Raw genomic sequence first — 23,411 nt, 5'->3', positions numbered from 1 at the left:
AAGCACTGGCCACCTCGCTGGCCCAATGCGTCAGGTACGGGCCAGCAGGGCCTGACAGCTGGTCCAGCCCGGGATGGGGTTAAGAGGAGAGCAGCAGGTGGGGAGTCAGAGGCCTGAGGTCTTCCTTTCAGGAATGGGCAGGTGAGCAAGAGGGGGCGGGAGGGGGCAGCTGAGGTCAGGCACGCAAGAACCGCTTGGATGGGGAGGTACGCGGGCCACACAGGGCCAGTTGGTCAGCAAGCAGGGTCCCAGCTTCCCCATTCACACCCGGAGTGAGCCAGAGCCGCCCGGGGAGCACTCCCCCACCTTGGGAGAGGGTGACCAGGGTCTGGGAGATGACTGTGAGCACTCAAAGCGTGTTTCCTTGCCCTTCCGACACCTGGGGTGGCCACTCCCCCCACAACACCCGCTGAAGGGACCACCGACTCCCCTCCCACACAAAGCTCACTGCACCACACACTTGCTGATAGAAAAGAGAATGAATCAAGTGATTTATTGGAATGGTGGTGGAATACAAACATTAAGACAGATGGGTTGGATACATGTACCATCGAAATAAATACATAGTGAGTGAAGCCGCTCAGTCGTGTCCGACTGTTTGCGACCCCGTGGACTGTCGCCCACCAGACTTCTCTGCCCATGGGATTCTCCAGGCAAGAATACTGGAGTGCGTTGCCATATAGATAGCTAATAATTTAGCTTCCCCGCTCAGCGGGCTCTGTGAGGCTCAGTGAATCAGCACGGAAAGATGATTGTGTGTGAAGTAGATAGAGTAGCACCGGGCTATATCCTTGCCCCGGTCAGCAATTAGGTGCTGTCGGGGCTCCCGTCTCCCCGGGCATCTTCTGGATTCCCGAAGGTGAGGCCCGCATGGTCCTGTGGAGAGAGAAAGGATTCAGGGAGCTGTGCCCGAGCCCGGGGGCTGAGCCAGCCAGGGTCCAGCCTGTTGGTATCCCGAGGCCCCTACAACGAAGGTGAAAGCGATATCTCCTGCCGCGCGCCCCAGGCGCGCCGCGATGGCGCGGCACCCAGTCCCCTCTTGACACCTAGACGGGGCAGGACCTCCACCCGACGTCCGAGATCGAAATCGTCCTCCCCCACCACCGCGTGCCGCGGGCGAGCGGACGGCCGGCACTCACCGCGGCGGGACTTAGGACTGGCCGCCCGCCCCGGCCTCGGGCTCCTGCTCCGCGGCGGCCGCGGCGGCCGCGGCGGCCGCGGCGGCCGCAGCGCGCTCGCGGCGGCTGCGGAAGTCTTGCAGGGCGCGGCGGTTCTGAAAGTCGATGAGCGCCAGCGTGATGGACGCGTTCCAGTAGCTCTCGCCCGCGCAGCGGAAGTCGATCTCCTTGTGGTCGGTGGTGACGATGGTGAAGTAGACGTACTTGCCGGTGCGCTCCACGCAGTCCACCTTGAGGATGGAGTGGAAACGCAGCTCCTTGGGGCGCGCGCCGGGGCCGGTGGGGAACAGCCTCAGGCGGTCGGTGGTGAGCACGCCGCGCTTCTTCTTCCACACCTGGAACAGGCTGTCGCTTCGCTTTTCCAGCTCGCCCTCTCTCAGCACCTCTCCCGGGCTCCTCATGTTCGCCAGCTTGACAGTTGGAGGGAGACAACGCACGAGCGACGGATGGCAGAGTGAGCGATGCACTCCGGCGGCGTGGGAGCCGCCTTTATAGTGGCCGCGCCTGGCGCGCTCCGCCCCCCCCCCCCCGGCACGCCCCCGGCCCCGCCCCCCGCCGTCCTCGCCCTCCGCGCCCGCCGCGCTCGCCCCGGGGCTGCACACAGCATCCTCGCCCCGGGCTTCCCAGTCCACGTGTCTGCAGCCTGCGCCCCGCTCCCTCGATTCCCCGGCGCTCCAACCCCCACCCCCGGCCCGGTGGGGCGACTCACGGTCCTCACCCCGCCCCGGACGCCGGCCCCACGGAGGAATGCGCGGTGGCCGGCCCTGCCCGCTGTGACTCACTGCCCGGGAGACCCGGGCAAGCGCCCGCGGCGCAGGCCGGCCCGGGGAGGGTGATGGCGGGGCCCAGACCCCCACCTTCCAGGCCCCCTGACACCCAGCGCAGGGCTTGTGGCGCAGAGGCAGCGGTTGCCCCATTCCGCCACGTCCGGGGGTCCCTCCTGGGGAGACCCTCTAGGACCTCTGCCCCAGCCGACCCGATCTCCCACCTTGCCGCCCGCCGGCTCTCTCCTCCTGGGTTCGGGCCGGCGGAAAGCAGGTGTCGGGAGCTTCAGTTTTCACTCCGTTAAGAGACAACAGCCACTTGTTCGATTTGGCAACCCACGGAAAGTGCTAGAACAGCTCCCCATAGTGTCCAGTAGGCGTGAGGCAGGTGAGGCTGCTCCAGCTCCCGTCCTGGGCCAGCCCTCCTCCCAGGCCCTCCAGGCCGCTCCACTGTGGGGGTGTAGGGCAGACACACGGGGACCTGCTGGAGGGCCTGGCAGCCCAGGGGGTGGTGCCTGCCCGGGGAGGGGGCCGGCCTGGGCTGGGCTGGGGGCCACCGAGTCATGGCCTGCCAGCCAGACTAGTCTTTTTCACCATCGTCTTTTACAGGGTTTAACAGGAGCAGGAAGTGATTGCTAGCTCCTGCCGGGTTCCCAGGTGTGGGAGTCCAGCCCACAGAGGGGATCTCATCTGTGAGGGCCCCACCTGCTCCAGGGCCCCCACTTTCAAAACAGCCTACCTGGGTATGACCTGGGCAGGTACTGCAAAGCGAAGGGAGCAAGGTGAGCTGAGTCCTGTTGGGTGTGACAGCCACCCCACCTCCTGGTGCAAAGTGGAAACGCAGGTACTCTGGTTCAAAAAGGATTAAGAACCAAGGCAGCGAAGGCGGAGCATGAAGGCACAGGTGGGACCTCCTGGGTGCAGGCCCACCCTGAGCCAGCCGGCCCTCCGCCACCTGCCCTGGCCCTGCCTCCTCCCAGCCCGGGCCCTGCAGGGTCACCATGAGGAATAAGGGGTGCCACTGGCTGGCTCAGATGGGCGGCTCGGGCCAGGCCTGAGTGGATGGACAGGGGTGTGGAAGCGGGGCAGCTGAGAGGTGGAGTTGGGCCCAGAACTCTGGCCTGTGGAAGGGAGCAGAGAGCAAGCACAGGGCCCGCTGGTCAGGTTGCGGGCAGCATGGGAGAGCAGGAATCGGCAGGCTCGCAGAGCAGGGGAGCAGGCCAAGGATGAAGCAAGCACAGGGTGGGTGGGGAGCGGGGAGACACAGCTCCCCTCAAGGCAGCAAGGGCAGAGATGTAAGGGGTGAATTCCCCATCGCTGAGAGCATCCCAGCAGAGCTGATAATGGTGAGACTGCTGACCCTCCTTCCCAAGGTTCTGTGTCCTGGGCTTTTGGGGGACGCAGGGAGGCAGACCAGGGCCGAGCTCTCCACCACTGCCTCTAGGGGGCCACTGTGAGCTGGCTGGGTGCCTGGCGCCCTGCCTGGACCCCTCTGAGGCCCTCTGGCCATTACTCTGACCCAGGCGCCAAGCAGTGGAAGCTCAGTCAGGATGAGGCCCACCACAGACACTCAGCGTCGCTTGAGCATTTCCTGGGTACCTGCAGGCCTGGCCGGTGCTGCGGCCTGGAGGAGAAGGAAGGAACCCTGCCTGCCTGGGGAGCACTCGGCGTGGGGAGGGCGCTGGGGGTCGTGGGGCCGAGAGGACGGCTTGGCAGTCTCCCTGGGGGGGCCAGGGTGCCAGAGAGGGCTTCCTGAGGAGCCAGCTGAGCCAGGTCCCGGGGGGCATTCTTCATGCCCCTTTTCTCAGATGTGGAGTGGAAGCCCTGGGGAGGACGAGCTGAGAGAGGCAGGAAGGGTGTGGAGGACTTGCAGTCCAGGTGAGGCCAGGCGGGCGGTGATCAGCAGGCCCACCTGGCGCTCTTCCCTGTCCCCACTGGCCAGGTACCCCCAGGGCCAGCCAGTGACCAGCGGCCTGGGGGCGGTGTCCTGAAGGAGGGTCCGCAGGAGCTGGAAGGGCAGGTCATCGGGTGGGAGTCCACCGGCACCCTCCCCACCCCCACCAGGCAGCTGCACCCCCACCAGCCGGAGGTCTGCCTGCCTGACTCAGCCAGGCCAGCATGGGCCTGGAGCAAGGAGGGGACCCTGCTCCCACCTCCCATGCAGGCCGGTCGGAGGGTCCTCGGAATGTGAGGACAAAGCAAAGGGCTCACCTTGCGACCCCTGTGAGGGTCTTCTAGGGGGACACCTCCCGAGCTGTTTGATAGCAGGGAGGGCCCGCCAGGCTGGCTTCCTGCCCAAGACAGAGGCGCGCGGTGTGGACTCGGGCTTCACCCACAAGGAGCTCTGGCCCCAGTGGGTTCTGGGCTGAGTTGGTGCTGGGGGCGGAGGGGCCCTGGCCTGAGAGATGGGGCCTGGCACTTTGGGGAGGCCAGTGTGGGTCCTGCTTTCTTCCTCCGGGTCACCCCGCGAGCTGGGGGCCACTGGGGAGGCTTTCTTGGTTCTGCAAGGAATGGAGAAGGGGTCTCAGAGGAGTTGAGTGACTCAGCAGAGGTCACACAGCCAGCCAGTGGGCCTCAAACGCACCCTACCGCGCACCGAGCCTGGGTGCAGGAACTGGCTCTGCTCAGGGGCTGAGCGGGCGCTGGCTGGGGGGTGTTTGCGGGGCCCTGCCTCACAACACCGGCGTCAGGCAGCACTGGTCTGAGCCAAGTTTACTAATATTTATCCAAGGGCCGCTTCCGGGATTCACAGGGAGCCGAGGGGACCCCCTTCCAGCAGGCAGACAGAGACTGGTCCCCAAACATCCGGCTGGGGACTCCTGCCTTCCTTCCCAGCTGGGTGAGGGTGTCAGGCAGGCGGGGGAGGAGCAAGGGCGCCTCTTCAAAACTCCTCATGAGGTCATTTCCCTGCGGTGACGAGGCCAGGCCTCCAGGCTCCAGCACAACCAGCCTGGCAAAGGGCAGCCTGTGAGGAAGCTGTGCGTCATGGCAGCCCCGAGCCTGGGGCTCCTTGCCATGTTCTTCCTGCGGGTGGCAGTGCTCAGGAACGGCCCTGAGGAACGGCCCTGCTCCCCTGCCTGGAAGTCCCCCTCCTCCAGGAAGCCCTCTGGGATTGCCGGGCATGACCTCAAGCTGGCTCTCACCAAGCACACAACTTGGGGTGTCATTGACTGCTCCAGTGCAGTTAAATAGATGGAGAAACAGCGGAAACAGTGAGAGATTTTATTTTCTTGGGCTCCAAAATCACTGCAGATGGTGACTGCAGCCGTGAAATTAAAACATGCTTGCTCCTGAGAAGAAAACCTATGACCAACCTAGACAGCATATTAAAAAGCAGAGATATTACTTTGCCGACAAAGATCCAGCTAGTCACACATGGGTTTTCTAATAGTCATGTATGGATATGAGAGTTGGACCATAAAAGAAAAGCTGAGCTGCTCTTGAACTGTGGTGTTGGAGAAAACTCTTAAGAGTTCCTTGGACTGCAAGGAGATCAAACCAGTCACTCTTAAAGGAAATCAGTCCTGAATATATATTGGAAGGACTGATGCTGAAGCTGAAGCTCCAATTCTTTAACCACCTGCTGTGAAGAACTGACTTACTGGAAAAGACCCTGAAAAGTGCTGAAAAAGATTGAAGGCAGGAGGAGAAGGGGACAACAGAGGATAAGATGGTTGGATGGCATCACCGACTCGAAGGACATGAGCTTGAATAAACTCCAGAAGTTGGTGATGGACAGGGAAGCCTGGTGTGCTGTAGTTCATGGGGTTGCAAATAGTTGGACACAACTGAGCAACTGAAGTGAACTGACAGAACCAGATGCCGTGATCTTAGTTTTTTGAACGTTGAGTTTCAAGCCAGCTTTGTGGAAAAAAAGCTTTTCGCCTTCATCAAGGGGTTTTTAGGTTCCCCTCACGTTTTGCCATTAGAGTGGTATCACCTGCATATCTGAGGTTTTTTATATTTCTGCAGACAGTCTTGATTCCAGCTTGTGACTCATCCAGCCTGGCATTTTGCTTGATGTGCCAGGCATATAAGGCATCCGTGGTGGCTCAGATGGTAAGGAATCTGCCTGCAATGCAGGAGACCTGGGTTCAGTCCCTGGGTTGGGAAGATCCCCTGGAGAAGGGAACGGCTCCCCACTCGGGTATTCTTGCCTGGAGAATTACACCGACAGAGGAACCAGACGGGCTACAGTCCATGGGGTTGCAAAGAGTTGGACGTGAGTAAGCAACTAACACTTTACTCTGCATATAAGTTAAATAAGCAGTGTGACAGCATACAGCCTTGTCACACTCCTTTCCCAATTCTGAACCAGTCCGTTGTACCATGTCCAGTTCTAAGTGTTGCTTCTTGACCCACATACAGATTTCTCAGGAGACAGATATGGTGGTCTGTATTCCCATCGTTAAGAATTTTCCAGTTTGTTTGGATCCACACAGTCAAAGGCTTTGGAGTAGTCAATAAAACAGAAGTAGATGTTTTCCTGGAACTCTCTTGCTTTTTCGATGATCCAGTGGATGTTGGCAATTTGACGTCTGGTTCCTCTGCCTCTTTGAAACCCAACTTGTACATCTGGGAGTTCTCAGTTCAAGTACTGAGGAGGCGGGAGGACCCTCCTGTAGCACCTTGGCAGGGGACGTGGTCCCACCAACACCTTGATCCAGGACTTCTGGCCTCCACACTTTGTGGTCGTTTGTGACAGCCTCCCCAGGACAGACATGGCCCGCAGGGGGCCTGATGGTGAGCCTGCCCCCAACCCCGCCCACCCACTCTCACCCTCCCCCGGGCCTGCAGCCAGGTGGCTGGCAGATGAGAGCCCGTGTGAGACAGAGTGATGGGGTCATCAGCTGACCACAGGTGGAGACCACCGGTGCCGAGACCACCGGTGACTCTGAGCTGGGTCCTCAAGGTGAGCAGGGGTTCTCCACATCACCTGGCTCTCCCCAGGCGTGGACAAGGAGACGGAGCCCCTCGTGGTCTGGCAGTAAACACTTCCTGGCCAGGCGGGGAGCCAGAGGCGAGGAGAGCAGGCTCGGGACGTTCCGAGGGGCCTGGGCCGCCCCAGGAGGCGGCTGATAGTGGACCAGCCCTGGGGAGGGACCTGGCCAGGGGGTCCCCTCAGCCCTTGCTCTGGGTGGAGGCTCTGCTTTCTTTGGCGCATCGGCCTCTCGCTGGGCACTGGTCTCGGGCAGGTCTCTACACGAGGCCCCTGCCAGCCGCCAGCCCCATCTCGGCCCCCACCCATGGCCCTGGCCCTGGGTCCCTGGGCCCCCTCAGACCAGCCCAGGCACCTCATGCTCTCAGGTGTCCCCTTGTACCTCCCACTTTGAGGACCAGGGTCCTGGCACCCACTCCCCTGCCTCCTGCCCACCCTACCCTTTTCTGCAGCCATCTGCCCTGCCCCGCCCTGGAATGTCCTGAGGCGGGAGGACACCCGTCTCGCAGGGGCCCAGCACCACCCCCAGGAGCCTCTGTCCCCAGGAGGACGCCCCAGCCTCGCGGAGGCCCAGCGCCGCCCCCAGGAGCCTCTGTCCCCAGGATGCCCGAGCCCCATGGAGGCCCTGGGCTCTGAGCCCGCAGGCTCTGGGGAGGTGGTGTGGGCAGCCAGCCCTGTACTCAGGGTCTGGGAAGGAGGCGGTTCTGGCCTCGCACCCCAGCTTCCCCTCCCTGAATCCCCAGGGCAGGAAATGATGGGTCCTCTCAGGCCCAGATGCAGAACCGAGACCTGGGCAGGCCGTAGCTGGGTAGGCATGCTAGACTGCAAGAGGGGCCCTGGGGAGCCCCCGGGGAAGGAGCCCACAGGGGCTGTCTGTGGCCTCAGCGAGCGCCACAGGCTCCACGAGCGTGGGTCCCAGCTGGGCCAGGGTTATCGGCTTGTCACAGAAAGCCACGTCTGGCCGCCTCTCCGAGCTGTCGGCGTGCCCAGATGGGCTGGTGACTGGGCCGGCAGTGACACCTTGGAGCGGGCGGAGGCTGCACCCAGGCACACCACGGTGCCTTGGCCTCGGAGTGTAGCCGGGCTGCACCTTTCCAGTGGCCTGAGGAGGTGGGACTCATGGGGTTCTGCAGGGCCAGCGCCTAGTGGGAATCCACAGACAGGCTCCAGGGCTGTGAGGGGGAGGCCGAGGTGTCCAGAGCATCAGGGCGAGTTCAGAGGCCTGCCCGGGCCAGGAGGGTCCCGGAGCTCCCGCTGTCGGGGACTGCCTGCCAGCGACTCCGGGGGGGAGGAGTGGGGGGGTGCCTGGGTCTGGGGTCATGGGCTCCTGCTGCCCACGTGGCCCTGCCCTCTGAGCCTGGGGCCAGGGGGAATGTCTGCTCCCACAGGAAGGAAGCTGCTCACGAGGGCTTGGAGGCAGGGGCCCGAGTCAGGCGCGGTGGCTGTTAGCCAAGGGCCACCCATGCTCGGGACTGCGCCCTCCTGCAGGGCCCAGCCCCCGGCACAGCGCCTGCGTCCACCAGGGGCCTGGCTGGCGGCGCAGCTGGAGGTGGTCCCTGTCCCACCGGGCCTCTGCAGCCCAGCCAGCATTGCCTGGCCCACTGGACTCTTGGAGGCAGTAAAGGGGAGTAGGGAGGAGAGACTGAGTGGACGGTAGGCCAGAGATCCTACCCTGGGCTCCACACCCCCCTCTGTCCAGCCTAGTTGCCCAGCTCCGGGGCGAGCCCACCCAACCCCACCCCGCTGGTTGGGAAGAGTTCAGGGAGCAGGAACCACTGCGTTGAGTCAGCTTGGCCCTGTCACGGCCTAGACTGAAGGGGGAATCCGGGGGCCTGGGGGGACAGCTGGGCCCTGGGATAAGGGAGCTCTGTGGGGGCCCTGGCCCCGAGTGGAGGCCATGAACCGACAAAGCAGGCCGGCCACCAGGCCCTGGGGCCAAAACCCCTAACCCGTAAAAGCAAACCAGAGTTTTAAGTGGAACCAGCCTCATCTGTGGGGCTTGTTTGAAAACTCAGCTACAGTGATGTGTACAACCACACCTCCCCATGCGACGTGTGCACACACGTCCCAGGCCCCACCCACTCAGGTGACACTTCTGAGACCCCCGTGTCGTTGGGCTCCTGCTGTCAAGGGTCACCCCATGCGGGGTGCACGGCCACTGCGGCCGCCTTCAGCTGGGGGCTCCTACCCCAAGGCCTGGGCGCTGGGCCGCGCGTCTCCCAGAAGCTGGGGTGCCGAGGCTGGCAGAGGAGGGGGTCAGAGTGGCCACTGGACCTGGAGTCCACCCCTGGGTTTTGAGGACGCAGTGACAGATGAGACGCGGGCCCTGAGGGAGGCAGGAAACCAGGCCCTGGGGCCTGCGACAGAGCAAGGAGGGCGTGGGGAGCCTCACGGCAGAGACCACAGGAGGGAGGGGACCCCTGAGGAGTGTCGTGAAGGCCGGGCGGGCGCCCAGGCCATCAAAGCTCTACCTGGCCCGCGGCAGTCAGGGGGCAGAGGCGGAGGCCTGTCTGTACAGGCAGCGCTGGGCCCAGGCAGAGCCGAGTGCCACCACGAGTGCCACCGCCCTGCTGCCTCCAGGCTGATGGCTCTGGGCAATGCTGCTGGATGCTCTGTGACCTTCCAGCTGCAATGGCAAGGCCTGATCGAACCCGGGGGCCCGTTGAGGGGCCGTAGCCGTGGAGTCAGAGCCCCAGTGCTCGGTGGGGAGGGCACATTTGCAGGGCTCCGCGCGGCAGTCTTGCCAAGTGTACCCAGAACAGCCAAGCGGCAGCCTGAGGCCCCAGCGCCGGGCACCCTCACCCACCCTTCCTACCCCACAAGGGAAACAAAACCCAGTGCCGCATTGAGTAACCCCAACATGCCGCCCTCCACCCCGACTGTCCGGAGGTGAACCCACTTCGTCTGCCACACAGTTCCCCAGAGGGGACGCAGAAAGGGGCCATCCCAGTGCTTCTCCCATCTGCAGCGCCTCCGTCCAGCCTCCTGTTGAGCTGGGGGCCTCCACATGGGATGACTGGACACCCACGCACTGGTGTGCACTCACGCACGGGCGCTCCCACGCACCAGTGTGCACTCACCAGACTTTCGATGGACCAGTGTGTACTCACGCACAGGTGCTCCCGTCCACTGTTGTGCACACACAGTTGTTCCCATGCAGCAGTGTGCACTCACGCACAGGTACTCCCATGCACTGGTGTGCATTCACACACGTTCCCATGCACCTGTTGCACTCACACACAGGCTTTCCCATGTACCAGTTGCACTCACACCCGTTTCCATGCTCTGGTGTGCACTCACACATAAGTGTGTTCACCACATAGGTTCTGTTCCTCCCAACACACCCCATATGTTCCCCACGGGCAGGGCGGTGCCTTGGTCCTGTGTGGCCAGGAGTTCGTCAAGGGAGGGGACTCGACCCTTCCTGTCTCCTGGGGGTGAGTGAGGGGCCGCCCCACCCTGTGGCCATCTCAAACCGCGAACCATGTCCACAGACTCGCACCCAGGTGACACACACCTCCTCTCCTGAAGCCTACAAGGTGCTGGGCAGAGAACCTAACCGTCTCCTCTGGCTCTCGTCACACCAACCTGCCACACGCTCACCACTGTCCACCAACGTACGAAGAGCAGCTGCTCGCCTGACTCGCCCAGCATCCTTCTGCGCTCAGGGTGGAGCCACTGCTTCGGGTGTGAACCTGGGTCCATCGCCCGCTGCTGAGGACACGGGAGAGGCACCAGCGGCAGCGAGATAAGGTGCCCCCTGCGCCATGGCGTCTGCTCGCCTCCTGCAGGCCCCCCGGGCACAGTGCCCTGCGCCACCGCCCTGTCGGCTCCTGCATCAGCGCGGTCATGGAGTGCCCCGGGTCGGCGATAACAGCAGCCAGCCTGGAGTGGGGGCTCCTGGGGGGACAGGGTGGGGATGTGCGGCCTCACACTCTCCAAGGATGGGCTACTGGCTGCGTGTGGGTGGGAACAAGGCAGCCTCTCCTTGAGGGCCTCTGGGGCGGGCGCGGGCAAGGGTCCCCACCGCCCACTGCTGGGGTCTGAGGCTTGGCCACGCAGACACTTCAGTGAAGACCTTCCAGCTCTACAGTCGTCCCTGAACCCACGTTCAGCCATGCTCCGCGCTTCCCACCCTCCCTCACAGCCTCCCCTTTCTGGCCCTGGAGGGAGGCGGGCGTCGCGTGAGCTGGACCCCTGTGAGGACGGGGGCGAGGCCAGCCACCTGCCTGCCCACCCTGGCGCCTCCCGCCTCCCTGGGCGCCGCAAACACCGGAAACCAGAAAGGCCTGCGGAGACGCGGCCCTCACGCCGGAAGCGTCTTTTCTGGGAAGAGCTCCTGCTCCTGAGAAGGGGCGGGAGGAAACCCCGGAAAAGCAGCGGCCAGAAGACCGACGGCACACGGCTCTCCCTCAGGAAGCGTCCCTTCTGGAACCTTCCAACCTAGAGGGTGCAAACCTGCAAATGCTGAGAAATGACTCTTTGCTGGGTTCAGGGACGGGGACCCCAACCCATCGACAGGGAAACGCGCCTCAGGAACAAGGACAAACCAGGAGTCCCGAAGCCCTGGATCCGCCCACACCCAGCACCCCAGTCTGGCGTCCTGCAGTCCCACCCGCCGCGGCCCCCCAAGGAAGACACACACGCTGGGTCCATGGTTCACAACTTTAATAGAATATTCTAACTATTCTGTACAAATTGAAAACACTGTATTCAGTTACAAATGTATTGTTAAGTAAGGCTGAGCACTCTACAGCCTGGCCACAGCCTGAACTCCCTGGGCCAGAGGTCACACACTGAAAACCCACACGCCACCAAGGACAGCTCGCTCGGAACCCAAGGCTTTTAAGACAAAATGAGTGTGGGGCCAAGAAATGGGAGCTACGAGAAAGCAAGACGTGTCGCACTACGGAGGAAAGCCGTGCTTGCCGGCCGGAGCCCCTCCTCGCGAGCCTGGCAAACCCTGGTTCTGCCCACAGCCCCACCCCCGTCCCCAAGGCCAAGCATGGTCCGCGTGTCCTGAGGGAGCAGCTTCTTCCGCAGGGTCTGCAGCCTGACCAGCACGTCCGGCTCAGGGCACCGGGTGTCTGGTCCCCACAGGGTCTCAGAAACTTGAACGACACCCCAAGCCGTCACCAGCGTGAAAGATAAAATAAATACGAGACGGACCACAAAAGCTGGAGCCTCAGGGTCAGTCCTGAGGAAAATAAAACTAAAGACAGAGCAGTGTGAGGAGGGCGGCCACCCGCGCTGGCGCTGCCGGGACTGGAGACGGCGCGTGGGCGTCTTCATGGCGGAGGCTGAGCCAGTTCTAGATGCCCTGGACCACACCCCTGGACACGTGCCCTTGGCGTCCAGTGATTCCCCAATGCGATCTGCAGGGCCCTCCCCAAGGCAGGGCTGGGTGAGTCCACTGAGCTGTGCCCGAGGCCGTAGAGGGTGCTGGAATTAAACCTCCTATCTCTGAAATGCATCTGAGCTGCCACTGTACAGGTTAAGCAAAATAATAAAGTAAAAGAAGAAGTTAAAGTGAAAATCATGCACTTGAAAACGAGTTAGGTGTGAGCACTGTCCACGCGGGCGCCTCACTGCTGCTTGCACTCCGAGGGCTGGCTGGGCTCCTTCTGTCAACGAGAGAAAACGAGACTGTAGAGAACCGGGCAACCCGTCAGCACGCATCTCCATCCAACAACGAAAACAAAGACTCAATACTTCACTTGTTCTGACTAAAAAACTGGTTGCTAACATACACTTTGAAAATAGTAACAAAAAAAATAAGCTAACTTCCCAGAAACAAGGGCACAGTGGGGCTGCCTTTTCTTGTTTAAAGACACCCTAACTGTCCCAGGAGGATCTGAGGGTGAGGGGAGGTCCTTCAGTGGCACAGAGTGATAAACCAGAGCAGCGCCCAGCCCAGCGGGAAGGCCCGGCTCTGGGCACGGATGGACCGGGCTTCAGGGTCCTGCCTGGGGCACAGCTGTCCCCGAGCCCAGGCCTCAGAGCTCCACTTACTGACAGCGACAAGGCATGACAGTGGATGAGGGGCCCCCAAGCTCCACAGACCAAGCCCGACCCTCCCAGGAGCCCCACAGCGGGCGCGCCGGCCTTCAGAAGAGGGCGCGGGAGACCACTCCCCAGAGTCGTCTCACTTGACTCCAGTCTAACGGAGAACAGCTCACAGCGTTTCAACCTGGTTAGCAACCCCATGAATTTTGTGTGGAGACCACAAGAGCCTCAGAGACAGACAGCGATTTTACCAATACTTCTGAGCCAATGATTCACTCAACAGGAACCCATGATTTCTGGCTTGGAAGATGACAAATTACTCTGAATATAACCTGGCATGTCCAAGAGTCTAAGAAGACTGGCATCACACAGTTTAAAAGAAACATCTGGGGTAACAACTAATGCTGAGGATTAGCAAGCCATCCTGTGAGAACCCACACTTGCGGGACGAAAAGCCCACGTGTGAAGGATGCCCAGAGGCAAACCAGTGAGCGCAGGCCCCGGGCTGAGCCCCTCCCGCCAAGTGCATGAGCACAGGGCCAAGCGGGATGCCCCCTCCAGGCCTGGCCCCGGGCCCCCGCAGCACTGGGCTAACAGCGCCTCATCACACGCTCCCCAGGAATACCACCTGGAGCCTGGGCCCAGAGCGAGCACCCTGACGAGTTCTTCTTGGAAGAGACCTAACTCAAACTGTCATCTCAAAGGGGGCCTGGAGACAGCCCGGACATGTGGCCACGGGGCTCAGAGGCTGGTTCCAGACTCACTGGGGGTGCAGAGGTGCTCCGGGCTGGGGCAGTGGCGTGCAGCTGTCTGGGGACAAAGGGAGGCGTGTGTCTCCAGGCTGGAGAGCTAAGGCCGAGGGGGTGGGCCCAGGACGCGGCACCACCTCCCTCTAGGGAAATGGACACAGTGGGCAGATGGGACGCCATGTCACATGGAGCAGCACGCAACTCAGCGCGCCGTCTCCAGGGCCACAGCTTCTCTGCCACGAGCATGCAGCACCAACTGTTCACCTCGGGGGCTGCAGACGCTGGCGGGAACTGGCTGTCCCAAGGCCAGGACGGGCGGTGGGGGTGGGCGTGGCGGTGGGGGAGGCAGAGGGGAGCTCACCAGGCGGGGGAGTGGGGCGGCCTGCAGCACGTTGCCTCCCAAAGACCACGCACAGCCCCACCCCAGGCCAGCGTCTGCACGGACGCCACTTCCGGGCTGGAGCACTGACACAGAGCCCTGCAGTCCCGTGAGTGAGCTCTGTCAAGAAAACACCAGGTTCTGGCCTGTGAGGCCAAAACAACCTGCAGGAGCTCCCGCCCTCACGGCACGAGCTGTCAAAAGCCCGGTCATCAAGGGACGAGAGAGCCAACCCCCTGCCCGCTGGGGGCGTTTAGGAGAAAGCCCTTCACAGATAGCCACTGCCTGAGAGGGTAGGCCCCCACCGACCCGACCCAGCCTCAGCGCTGGTGGCCCAGTCCTGGGAGCAGCCTCCTCCACGGGGGCTCTGGACCTGGAGACAGACGCTCAACGGCGTGAGCGTCTGGTTCTGCCAGAGGACACGCTGGGCTGCTCACAGACAGCCCACTTCACCGGCTGGGGGCGGGGCGCAGAGGGGCTTCAGGCCCAACGGGCTGGGTGACATCCCTCGGACAACACAGCCAGTGGGGGCCAAGAGCAAGGCGACACGACCGCTCTAACTCCTCAGACGGCACCCAGGGTGGGTATGCACGTCACCCACCAAAGACTTCTGTAGCTGCGTCCGCCTGCCTGCCCTAAGAAAGCCAGCCCGCCTGAGTGAAGGGAGGTGAGGCAGACAGATGCCCTCTCCAGCTCTGAGGTGCAGACACAGCTCTGCTCTTCCAGGAGCCCCCTACACCAGCGCAGTCTGGGAGCCCTGCTCCCGCATAGATGCCAACACTGCCACCTCAGCTTCACACGGGTCTCCTGTGCGCAACTCCCTCCCTTTCCCACAGGAGCCAACAGCAGAGCCTGTGAGGGGGACTCGTGACATGGGCAGAGCCATGAGGAGCGGGCCCCGCAGGGGCCAGGGCGGACGGCCTCGGTCTGGAGCCGGTTCTCTTACTCGAGCCGCACACACCTCGGCAACCTCCACAGCACTCACCAATGCCAACGGGATGCTGGCACCAGCAGCTCCCAAGGCAGAACATTCTGGCACATTGACGTCCACCCTTTACCCCCTGCCAGTCTGCACGACACCTGAACTTAAGAAGCATGACCGAGCAACAGACACATGTGGAATGGGGGAAAGAAAATCGCAGTGGGCGGCAGGCTGGCCCTGCTGGGGGCCCGGGCATTCTGGCCCCAGCCCCTTATTCTGTCCTCTTACTGGGGGCGGGGAGCAGGGGTAGGAGGGATGTTGGGGGGGGGGCAGCCCCACTGTCAACAGAGACACACCAGTGACACCACCACTACCTGGTTGGCAACAAACCCTGGGCTCGGCCAGCAGGAGCCGATGTGGTTTCTGTCGGCTGGTTTTCAAAGTGCACACCCGCTCTCAGAAAGCCCCGTGCAGCCCCGCACGTGCCGAGCGTCCCGGACACGCTACCAGTCACAGCGTGGCATTGTAACACAACACAGACCACACGTTTGGAAGATATGAATGAATGGAATTCCACCTTACCTAGAAACGTATGAATGATTAACAGACAAAAATTACACCTAAATGGGGAAAAAAATTGAAAGGAACCATCAGCATGAGAGAAAATGAAATGCACAAAGTTAAACAGGAGGAAAGAGCCACAGTTTCTCACGGTGCACAGGGCTACGAAACACCAACCTTGAGGTGGGGAACCTCACGCCCAGACCTGCTCCTCTAACGCCCACACGGCCCCTCTTGTGTGGCCCCCTGCCCATGGCAGACTGACTTGAGAGCCCTCTCAAGAGGGGCACCGAGAGACAGCAGTGTCCCGGCACGGCCCCAGAGGACCAGACCGGACCCCGCGGCGTGGCTGACAAGAGGCCCGCACACCACGAGCCCCGGTCCCTCTCGTCCGCCCCCAACCGGCGAAACACACCGAGGCCCTCATGAAGGGTTAGCGCTGGCCGTCCCCTCCTCCTGTGGTCAGCAGGTGAGGCGGCTCTTCTACAAGGACCAGACATGAGAGAGGACAGGAGGCCTGGCCATGGAGAGAAGAGGCGGACGACGACGGGAGAGACGACAGGACAGGAGGAGCGAGCAGCCTCAGTGCCGTGGGGCACGGGCGGCAGGCGGGCCCTGGAGTCGGGGGCGGACGCCGGAGCCGTCTGCCTCTGGCCTGGAATCCCACTGTGAACGTGGGCCTCAGGCCCCCGAGGGCTGCACGCCAGCCAGGCACATACACCTGGGCGCAGGCAGGGCACTGCTCCTCACCTGACGGCGAGGGCCGAGGCACTCAGGGCCCTGGCGTGTTGGTTCCACCGCAAAAGGGACAGGCTGGCTCAGAAAAGATGAATGTGTCCGAGCCCGTGCCCAGAGCAGTACCTACACGGTACGCTGAGGTGGTAGACGCACTCACACCCTTCCCCAGAAGGAAGCACCACTGTGAGCGTCCCCTCGTAGACACAGCTGGTGCCACGGAGCGCTCAGACCCGGTTACACGAGGCCAGCCTCGGGCCCGAGCGGGGTAGACTGCCAACCACGTCTACTTAGAGCCCACAGCGCCGAGCACAGCTAGTCTTCTGGAGGCTGTGATACGCTTAGTCCTAAGAGGCAGGTGAGCCATAAATTTCATGTGAGCACATGAAAAGTGGCTCTCCATACAGCTTTAGAACAGCATTAAAACAGCTCTGTATGTAAAGTACGTGTGAAGTGGCAAGCTCCTTGGTGTACGCTCACCCGAGACGGCAGGTTAAATCTCACATATGTGTAAAATTACTGGGACTGCCACTCATCCTCATCAGCTGTTTCTTTGTTGGTTTTGGCAAAGCTTCCTGGTATATTTCAAATTATCTAAGCTACTGAGACGTATCTGCTCACTAGTCTCAGTCTAGTTACAACTGTGAAATTATGCCTACTGCCCCTTTATTCTAGTCATTAAGACAAACCAAACCCTATCTCTCGACTTTTTCCAAAAACAAACACAAGACAAAAAGATTTATTCATGCTGCCAACTATACCATAAAGCTTAGGAACGTACAGAGTAAGTTTACATAAATAAGGCACAGACTTGAGAAAGAGCTGGAAAGCCATTCAACACTCAAATTGTTTTCAGGTATCTAAGCAGCTCGTCATCCGAGTATATTTCTGGCACAATTTTCACTTTCCTAATTAGAGAATGACAGGCACGTGTTCATAACAGCCTGGCTCAAAGCTAGGAATGCGTTTTAAAAGCTCAGCAGCGTCGCAGACACAGGTGCGGGAATTCCCGACAACTCACCTTGGGGTTAACCTCGGTGTCGTCGTCATCTTCTGCTTCCTCATCTCCTTCTAACTCCTGCATCAAAAGGAGGGACAACGGGCTGAACAGACAGGACTCCTCTGATTCACAAGGAAATCGGCTACAACCATTATCACCAACACTCAACCAAATCCCTCCTTTGGACACTTTTCTCACAGATGACCCTGAAATAAACATACTGCTGAACAAGTGGATTTTGTTTGCTCTATGGTTATTTTGTAAGATGCACTTTCATAAGCCAACTGCAGGGTCCAACTCAACACTGCCACTCATCTGCCGCGTCTTAGCAAGTGCTCGCCAGGGCCAAGGGCCTCCGGGGCAGGTCCCCACAAGACAAGTGCATCGTGGCCAGTTAGACCGCACAGCCTCCGCCCACTCAGGAGAGAGGGCCGAGGACCACCTCGGGGAACGGCGTCTCACGTGAGCCAGCTCTTACCTCCTCTTCTCCTTCCTCACCTTCTTCAAACTGCAAGGAAAGGAAAGAGATTTTTACAAAGCGCAGTGGCAACCTGACCCAGACCCAGCCCCTGCCCCATGTCCACAGTGGCCCGGCCTCCGAGCAGAAGCCAGCTTCCTACCATGGCCTGCCACGTTTGTGGGATGCCAAGTCTCTGAAAACTGCCCCAAACAAAGACTACGGGTGGGGGTGGGGCACAGGAGCCGGTCAGCTTGGGGGTGTGCCGTGTCCAACCGGGAAACAGTCCGATCTAAGCCAACCAGCCGCGTGGTTTCATTACACACAGGACTCTCAGTGTCATTCTGCATCTCAGACAAGGGGAAACTGTTCATCTGTATCTAGCAATGTAATAGAACCTTGGTGTTTAAACTATGCCAGGAGACACTCCAACACTGTGGCTGAATGAATGCCTGGATCCAACCTCTCGTGTCCAAAGACACTGCTGGCCAGGCTCCCAGCCGAGCCCCAGATACGAGGCTGCTCCCAGAAGCAAACAAAACTACGTGCACCTCATCCCCATTGGCTGCATCAACAAGGCACCTGCAGAAGGAGCAGGCTTTCTCCCACCATCTTTCTTCCTGGAGCCCCCTTCCCACAGTCCTCAGCAACAGCTCAAAGGCACTCAGCAGAGCGCAGTGTTGGGCCTGGTATGCACGCCCCCTCGGCCTGAGCAGCAGCGGGGTAGGGACGTCGCAGGCTCCTTCCTAACCCGTGTCCTGAGCAGCCTCTGACAGTGCTGGGCGGCCCATCTCACAGGAACCAGCCTTGCAGAGGCTCAAGTGCTAGTTTCCTGAGGCTCCACGGGCACTGTCTCACCCTGGACCATCCTCTGAGAGCTCTGTGCAGCCACCTCAAATTCTGGCAGAGCCAAGGCTCCGGGCAAGGTGACCCGCGCGAGTGTGGCAGCCCAAGTCCAAACGCCTGCATGCACGCCACCCCGATATGACGCCCAGCCCCTGCGTGGCTCCGAGCGGGTCTGACACCGGGGCTCGCATGCATGCCTGTCCCCACACCACTGCGCTTCCTGGGTCAGAAGCCTGAAGAGTAGCTGGGGTGTTACGTCAGCTCCAGCGCACATGCGGGAACCTGCAGAATTGGGGCTCCAGGCCTGTAGGCTGAGTGAGCCCCTGGACCACACCGTGAACCTGGGGTGCGTGGCCGACGGCATCAGTAGTAAAAACAGACACAGATGTCACCAGGAGTAGCTGCCCTGCATGTACTGTGAGTAAATAAATACACACACTGCATAATCAGGTGTTTACAATGGTGGGTGTATGATCACCAGAAGGCCTGCGGACCCTCGTCTGGAGGGGGTTTCCAGTGTGCAGCCACGAGATCTTTCTTGGCCAGATTAGATAAATCCAATCCTCTGGCTCCTCAGCTGCCAACGGCCGTATCTCACAGCGTCCAGCGTCATGCAGTGCCAGCCCTGTCGCAGTGGACAGAGTGCAGGACGCTGCCCTCGCTGGAGAAGGTGCTACTGGATGGCACTGGATCACAATCTGTACAACCAGCATTTCCTAAACTGAAGTTTGAGCAACAAGCCGGGTGCTTTCATGACCCCCGGATCCGCCATGCGTGTGTCCGTGTTCCTGGGTTCCTGGGGCTGGGCAGACTGCACCTAAGAAGTCCACTGGTCTCAGGCGACGCAGCCGCATGTCCGGGCTGGCCCACGCTCGCCGCCCCGGGGCCTGCAGCACACAGGAAGGGTGCTGAGCAGCGCAGACCCGCCCGGCTTCTGCTGCTCGGCCGGGAGCCCCCCAGACCTCACCAGAAAGGACACCCCAGGGTGCTCAACACAAGGGAGTAAACGTCAACCAAGCCGCTTCCGGGAACACGACAGGACAGAAACCTCTCCACAAGCAAGAAGGCTGGCGGCGCCCCGGGCCGTGGCCACAGGGAGAGCGGTCTCGGGCGATGGCTCAGGGACAGCTGGCCAGGCAGGCTCAGGGGGCCCTCTCCCAAGCTCTGCCTGAGAGAGGCCAGCTCCTCCAGACCAACGGGAAAGGGCTGGCCCAGGGAGCCAGCTTCCTGTGGAGCGTGAGGCTCTCTCTCTGTAGTCAACACGCCACATGCCAGCATGACTCGGCTCTGAGAGGCCCCACGTGGTGCTGGGTGACAGTCCCCATGTCTGGGGGTCACCCCAGCCACACGCCTTGCACGCAGCAGTGAGCCTGTGGGTCTTGAGAGGAAACCCTGAATGGCGCCACTGCACAGGCTGACTCAGGCACGGGGTGCTCTGCTCCAAGAGGCCTCGGCCATGCCTTCCGCCCCAGGCTCCAGAGAGCACCGCCACCGCATGGGCCCCCAGGCCACCCCCGCCCTGGGCCACCTACGTTGTCGTCGTCCTCGATGGCCTCCCCCGTGAAGTAGAGCACAGCACGTGGCACGATCCGCTCACGGAAGAAGTGTCCGATCTCAAAGTCGGAGGCTAGCGTGAACTCGGAGTCTTCATCCTGGAGGGGAAGCTCAGTGCTTACCTGTTTGCACGGGGTGAATGTCACATCCTCTCACCAGACCCCACCCCACTGCCTGGGACCTGGTTTAAAGGTGCCCGGCGCTGGCGCTGCCATATTACAGGAGAGGCAGGTTAAGTGCTGGGCGCAGGCTGAAGGACACGGCTGACCCTGCCGCAGAGCACGCCTCTGTCCCACACCACGGTGCAATGGACACAGGTTCACCCCTGGTTTTTAGGGGAGCAGGAACAGGTTAAAAAGGAAGCAGCGAACTAGTCGGGAAATAGGCCTTAACAGCAGAATAGACTCTTAAAATCTTACCAGTGATTCTCCATCCCCTGATGCTACAAAAAAAGAAAACATCTGATTACACAGATAACCAAACCATACCTTTCTAAAGCCCACACGGGACGCTCGGCTGACAGATAAGCAGCATGGTGTACTAGAAATCGCCAAAGCGGGATGCCCCCCACCTGCTCCTCCCACCCCAGACTGAAGCTGCCCAGGGTCTCCCGGCCCCCAGACCCAGCTGGAGAAGGCCACTTTCAGAAGAGAACGCGCAAAGGGTTAAAGTATCAACAGCGGAACAGCACACCGGGGGCCAGACTGCAGGGTCTCAGTGCATCTGTGCTTCGGGCGGTGTTTCACCTCGTGTAACTCCATGTGACGAGTCAACAGAAAACAGGAAGCGCTAAGTCCCTCCTCATGGCACTGAGGCGCTGCACCTCAGCTAGGCTGGGACTCTACTTCTGCTTGCTTGCAAAGGAGCAGGGCAGGGACGGCTCCTGGTGGGCGGGGTGCCAGCACCGCCGCCGCCGGTGCAGCACCCCACGCCCCGAACTGAAGCTGAGCCACAGAGCCTCCAGTGCCAAACGCCAGGACAGCCCAGCACAGAGCCGAGCGCGGCAGAGGAACAGGCCTGACCCGTGTGCGCTGGGCACCCTGCTGGGCACGCGTGGGCCCCCACTCCCTGGCGCCCCAGCGCTGTGAGGCCTGTCCCTGGGGCGCAGGCCCAGCGAGGGGCACTTGCCGTCTGGGCCTCGGTGGAGTGTGAGCCCCCCAGCGTGGCCCCCCAGCCTCACGTGCAAGCGAGATGCAGGTTCTGGTACTCTGGCCTTGGGGCAGCAATCGCAGGGGCTTGCTCACTGACTGCTGGGCCAGTTTAGTGGGACTAACACTGAAGGGGGCGTGGACAAGCAGTGTTCGTTTCCCACATCTGAAAAGTCATTTTAATTTTTTCCTTGACCGCTCCATCATCCTTCCCCACTGTCTTCCTCTGTTCATTTTCATAGAGCGTGTCACTTGCTCGACTGTTCCATAGTGACACACCCTAAAACTCACCCACTTCAAGTACACAACTTAGCGACTTCTGACACATTTCAGAGTTGGGCAGCCGCAGCACAGGGCAAGAGGGGAAGGGACGGCGGGGGGGAGACGGCTGGAGGCGCCACCGACTCGGTGGACCTGAGTCTGAGCGAGCTCCAGGAGACGGTGAAGATGGGGAGCCTGGCATGCTGTGGTCCGTGGGGTTGAAAAGAGTTGGACACGACTGAGCAACTGAACAAACCAACACAACGCAGCTTCTGAGCCCTGCTAAACTCCCCCCAAATCCTCAAGCCCACTTAATTCCATCTTGCTGCTGCTGCTGCTAAGTCGCTTCAGTCGTGTCCGACTCTGTGCGACCCCATAGACGGCAGCCCACTAGGCTCCTCTGTCCCTGGGATTCTCCAGGCAAGAATACTGGAGTGGGTTGCCATTTCCTTCTCCAATTCCATCTTAGTTGCTATTAATTATCTGAAAGTCCAACAAGCTCAGTGAATTTAGGATTCAAACCCCTTCTTCTTCACGGTGAGTTCACACAGGAAACCTCCAACATTCCCAAGCGAGGCTCTGAAAGGGATCTTTCCAAACAAGGAAATTTGAAAAACATGTTTACAGCTGATCTTATCCCCTAAACTGACACACCCTGGGACCTTTCAGGCTCAGGAACAAACCGAGACAACAGCCACAACAGTGAAAAACAAAGGACTGAATGGGGATGGGCAGCCTGGGGTCAGAGCCCAGTGACGCCACTGGGCGACCTCCACAAACAGCCCGAAGGGCCACCATCCCCTGGAGCAGGGCTGCCGTTTCCTCACTGGCTTCTGTTCACGGAAAATACAGTGTCCTCCCCTCATGTCCGTATTCCAGCACGGCCAGTAGGTCTGGCTGTCGAATTCTCGGGAGTAGGACGTCACATGAAGACGGCCGTGCAACTGTGCTCTCAGCCCTCCGAGCCCCGTTTCGGGTCTGGAGTTGGGGGAGGGGAGGACAGGCACTGCTGCCCAGCCCCAACTCTGCCCAAAGCCCACGTCTGTCACAATACCTAACGCCCAACTGCCTCGCGCTCCACACCAAGGTGCGCAGAGAAAACCACAGCCCAGTCTGAGAGGGGTTGGGGGACGACCTGTAAGCTGTGCACGTGTGAGAGCACCTGTGGGCCCCTCCCCGGGGCTGAGGGCTGCCTGGGGGCTTCCTGCCAGGACAGGCACCCATGGGCCCACCAGGACAGCCGCAGCTGGCAGGGCAACCCACAGCACCGTGCCCGCCAGAGGGCCAGGGGACACCCTGACAGTCGCCGGCATTCCGTCTGCGTCCGTATGGGAGCCACAACCCAGCCCGCTCACCTCTCAGAGGGCTGAAGAAGTTGAAAAAGGAATCGTTGGGGACTTGCTTGGTGATTGTTCTGACGGTGCCTCGGCCCTTATGTTTCTGCTTTTTCTTGATGGTTTTGACGGTTACGTTCTTTCCTTTCTTCCAGTCAATGGTACACCTACAGGGATAAGACTGTGGTCACCGTGTGCCCAGCAAGCAGGTCACAGCTCGGCGCTTCACCGGAAACTTGACCCAAGCATCTGCGAGCGGGCACTGGGCGCTCCTCGAGGCGGCGGAGGCCCTGGGCGCAGGAGGGCCACACAGCGCGGCCCCGCAGACGCGTCCTTCCCATGCCCGTGCCTGGTCAACAGCTTGTCACTGCTGCCCCTCTACAGACCCCACAGCGCACAGGACGCCACCACTCAGGCACAAGGTCTCAAGACAACTCAGTGAGTGGGACTGGATGGGGAAAGCACGCCGGCCACTGCCAAGACTGGCGGCCAGTGCAGGACATTCGGCTTCCGGGTGCTGGCGGGCCTCAGTGGGCTGACCTGAGTCACCCTGGCCGACAGAGAGTGCGCGGAGAGGA

General features: G+C 61.0%; 2 protein-coding genes across 4 annotated transcripts in view; both read right to left on the bottom strand.

Annotated features, from left to right (window-relative positions):
* Nucleotides 1-807: 807 nt before the first annotated feature.
* PHLDA2 (pleckstrin homology like domain family A member 2) lies at nucleotides 808-1,625 on the bottom strand. Its single transcript, XM_040255222.1, has 3 exons — nucleotides 1,158-1,625; nucleotides 968-1,046; nucleotides 808-876 (listed from the first exon to the last, which is right to left on the bottom strand). Exons 1-3 carry the CDS (start codon nucleotides 1,577-1,579, stop codon nucleotides 808-810), a joined length of 570 nt encoding a protein of 189 aa, XP_040111156.1. The 5' UTR covers nucleotides 1,580-1,625.
* A 9,907-nt stretch (nucleotides 1,626-11,532) lies between these two features.
* Nucleotides 11,533-23,411, bottom strand: part of NAP1L4 (nucleosome assembly protein 1 like 4) — a 51,359-nt gene continuing 39,480 nt past the window's right edge. For 2 of the 3 annotated variants that reach the window (XM_040255305.1, XM_040255306.1), the window contains exons 10-15: nucleotides 22,855-23,000; nucleotides 20,510-20,532; nucleotides 20,069-20,188; nucleotides 17,712-17,741; nucleotides 17,255-17,311; nucleotides 11,533-12,505 (exon numbers count right to left, since the gene is read on the bottom strand). In XM_040255305.1, coding sequence (XP_040111239.1) covers nucleotides 12,467-12,505; nucleotides 17,255-17,311; nucleotides 17,712-17,741; nucleotides 20,069-20,188; nucleotides 20,510-20,532; nucleotides 22,855-23,000 — 415 coding nt within the window. In that variant the 3' untranslated portion in view covers nucleotides 11,533-12,466. Of the gene's footprint in view, nucleotides 12,506-15,519; nucleotides 15,558-17,254; nucleotides 17,312-17,711; nucleotides 17,742-20,068; nucleotides 20,189-20,509; nucleotides 20,533-22,854; nucleotides 23,001-23,411 lie in introns of all 3 variants that reach the window. The other variant, XM_040255307.1, reaches the window with a different exon arrangement.

This window comes from Oryx dammah, unplaced genomic scaffold, assembly GCF_014754425.2.
Source record: "Oryx dammah isolate SB20612 unplaced genomic scaffold, SCBI_Odam_1.1 HiC_scaffold_15, whole genome shotgun sequence".
Taxonomy (NCBI): Eukaryota; Metazoa; Chordata; class Mammalia; order Artiodactyla; family Bovidae; genus Oryx; species Oryx dammah.
The sequence above is the reverse complement of the archived record's forward strand: the minus strand, read 5'-3'. Positions and strand labels throughout refer to the sequence as shown.

Excerpts from the sequence above, each read along its gene's own strand:
- PHLDA2 (XM_040255222.1), bottom strand. The coding sequence starts at position 1,579 with ATGAGGAGCCCGGGAGAGGTGCTGAGAGAGGGCGAGCTGGAAAAGCGA. Across the intron at positions 1,047-1,157 it reads GAGGCCGGGGCGGGCGGCCA|GTGTCAAGAGGGGACTGGGT; the intron begins GTCCTAAGTCCC and ends TGCCCCGTCTAG. Across the intron at positions 877-967 it reads ATATCGCTTTCACCTTCGTT|GACCATGCGGGCCTCACCTT; the intron begins GTAGGGGCCTCG and ends CTCTCTCCACAG.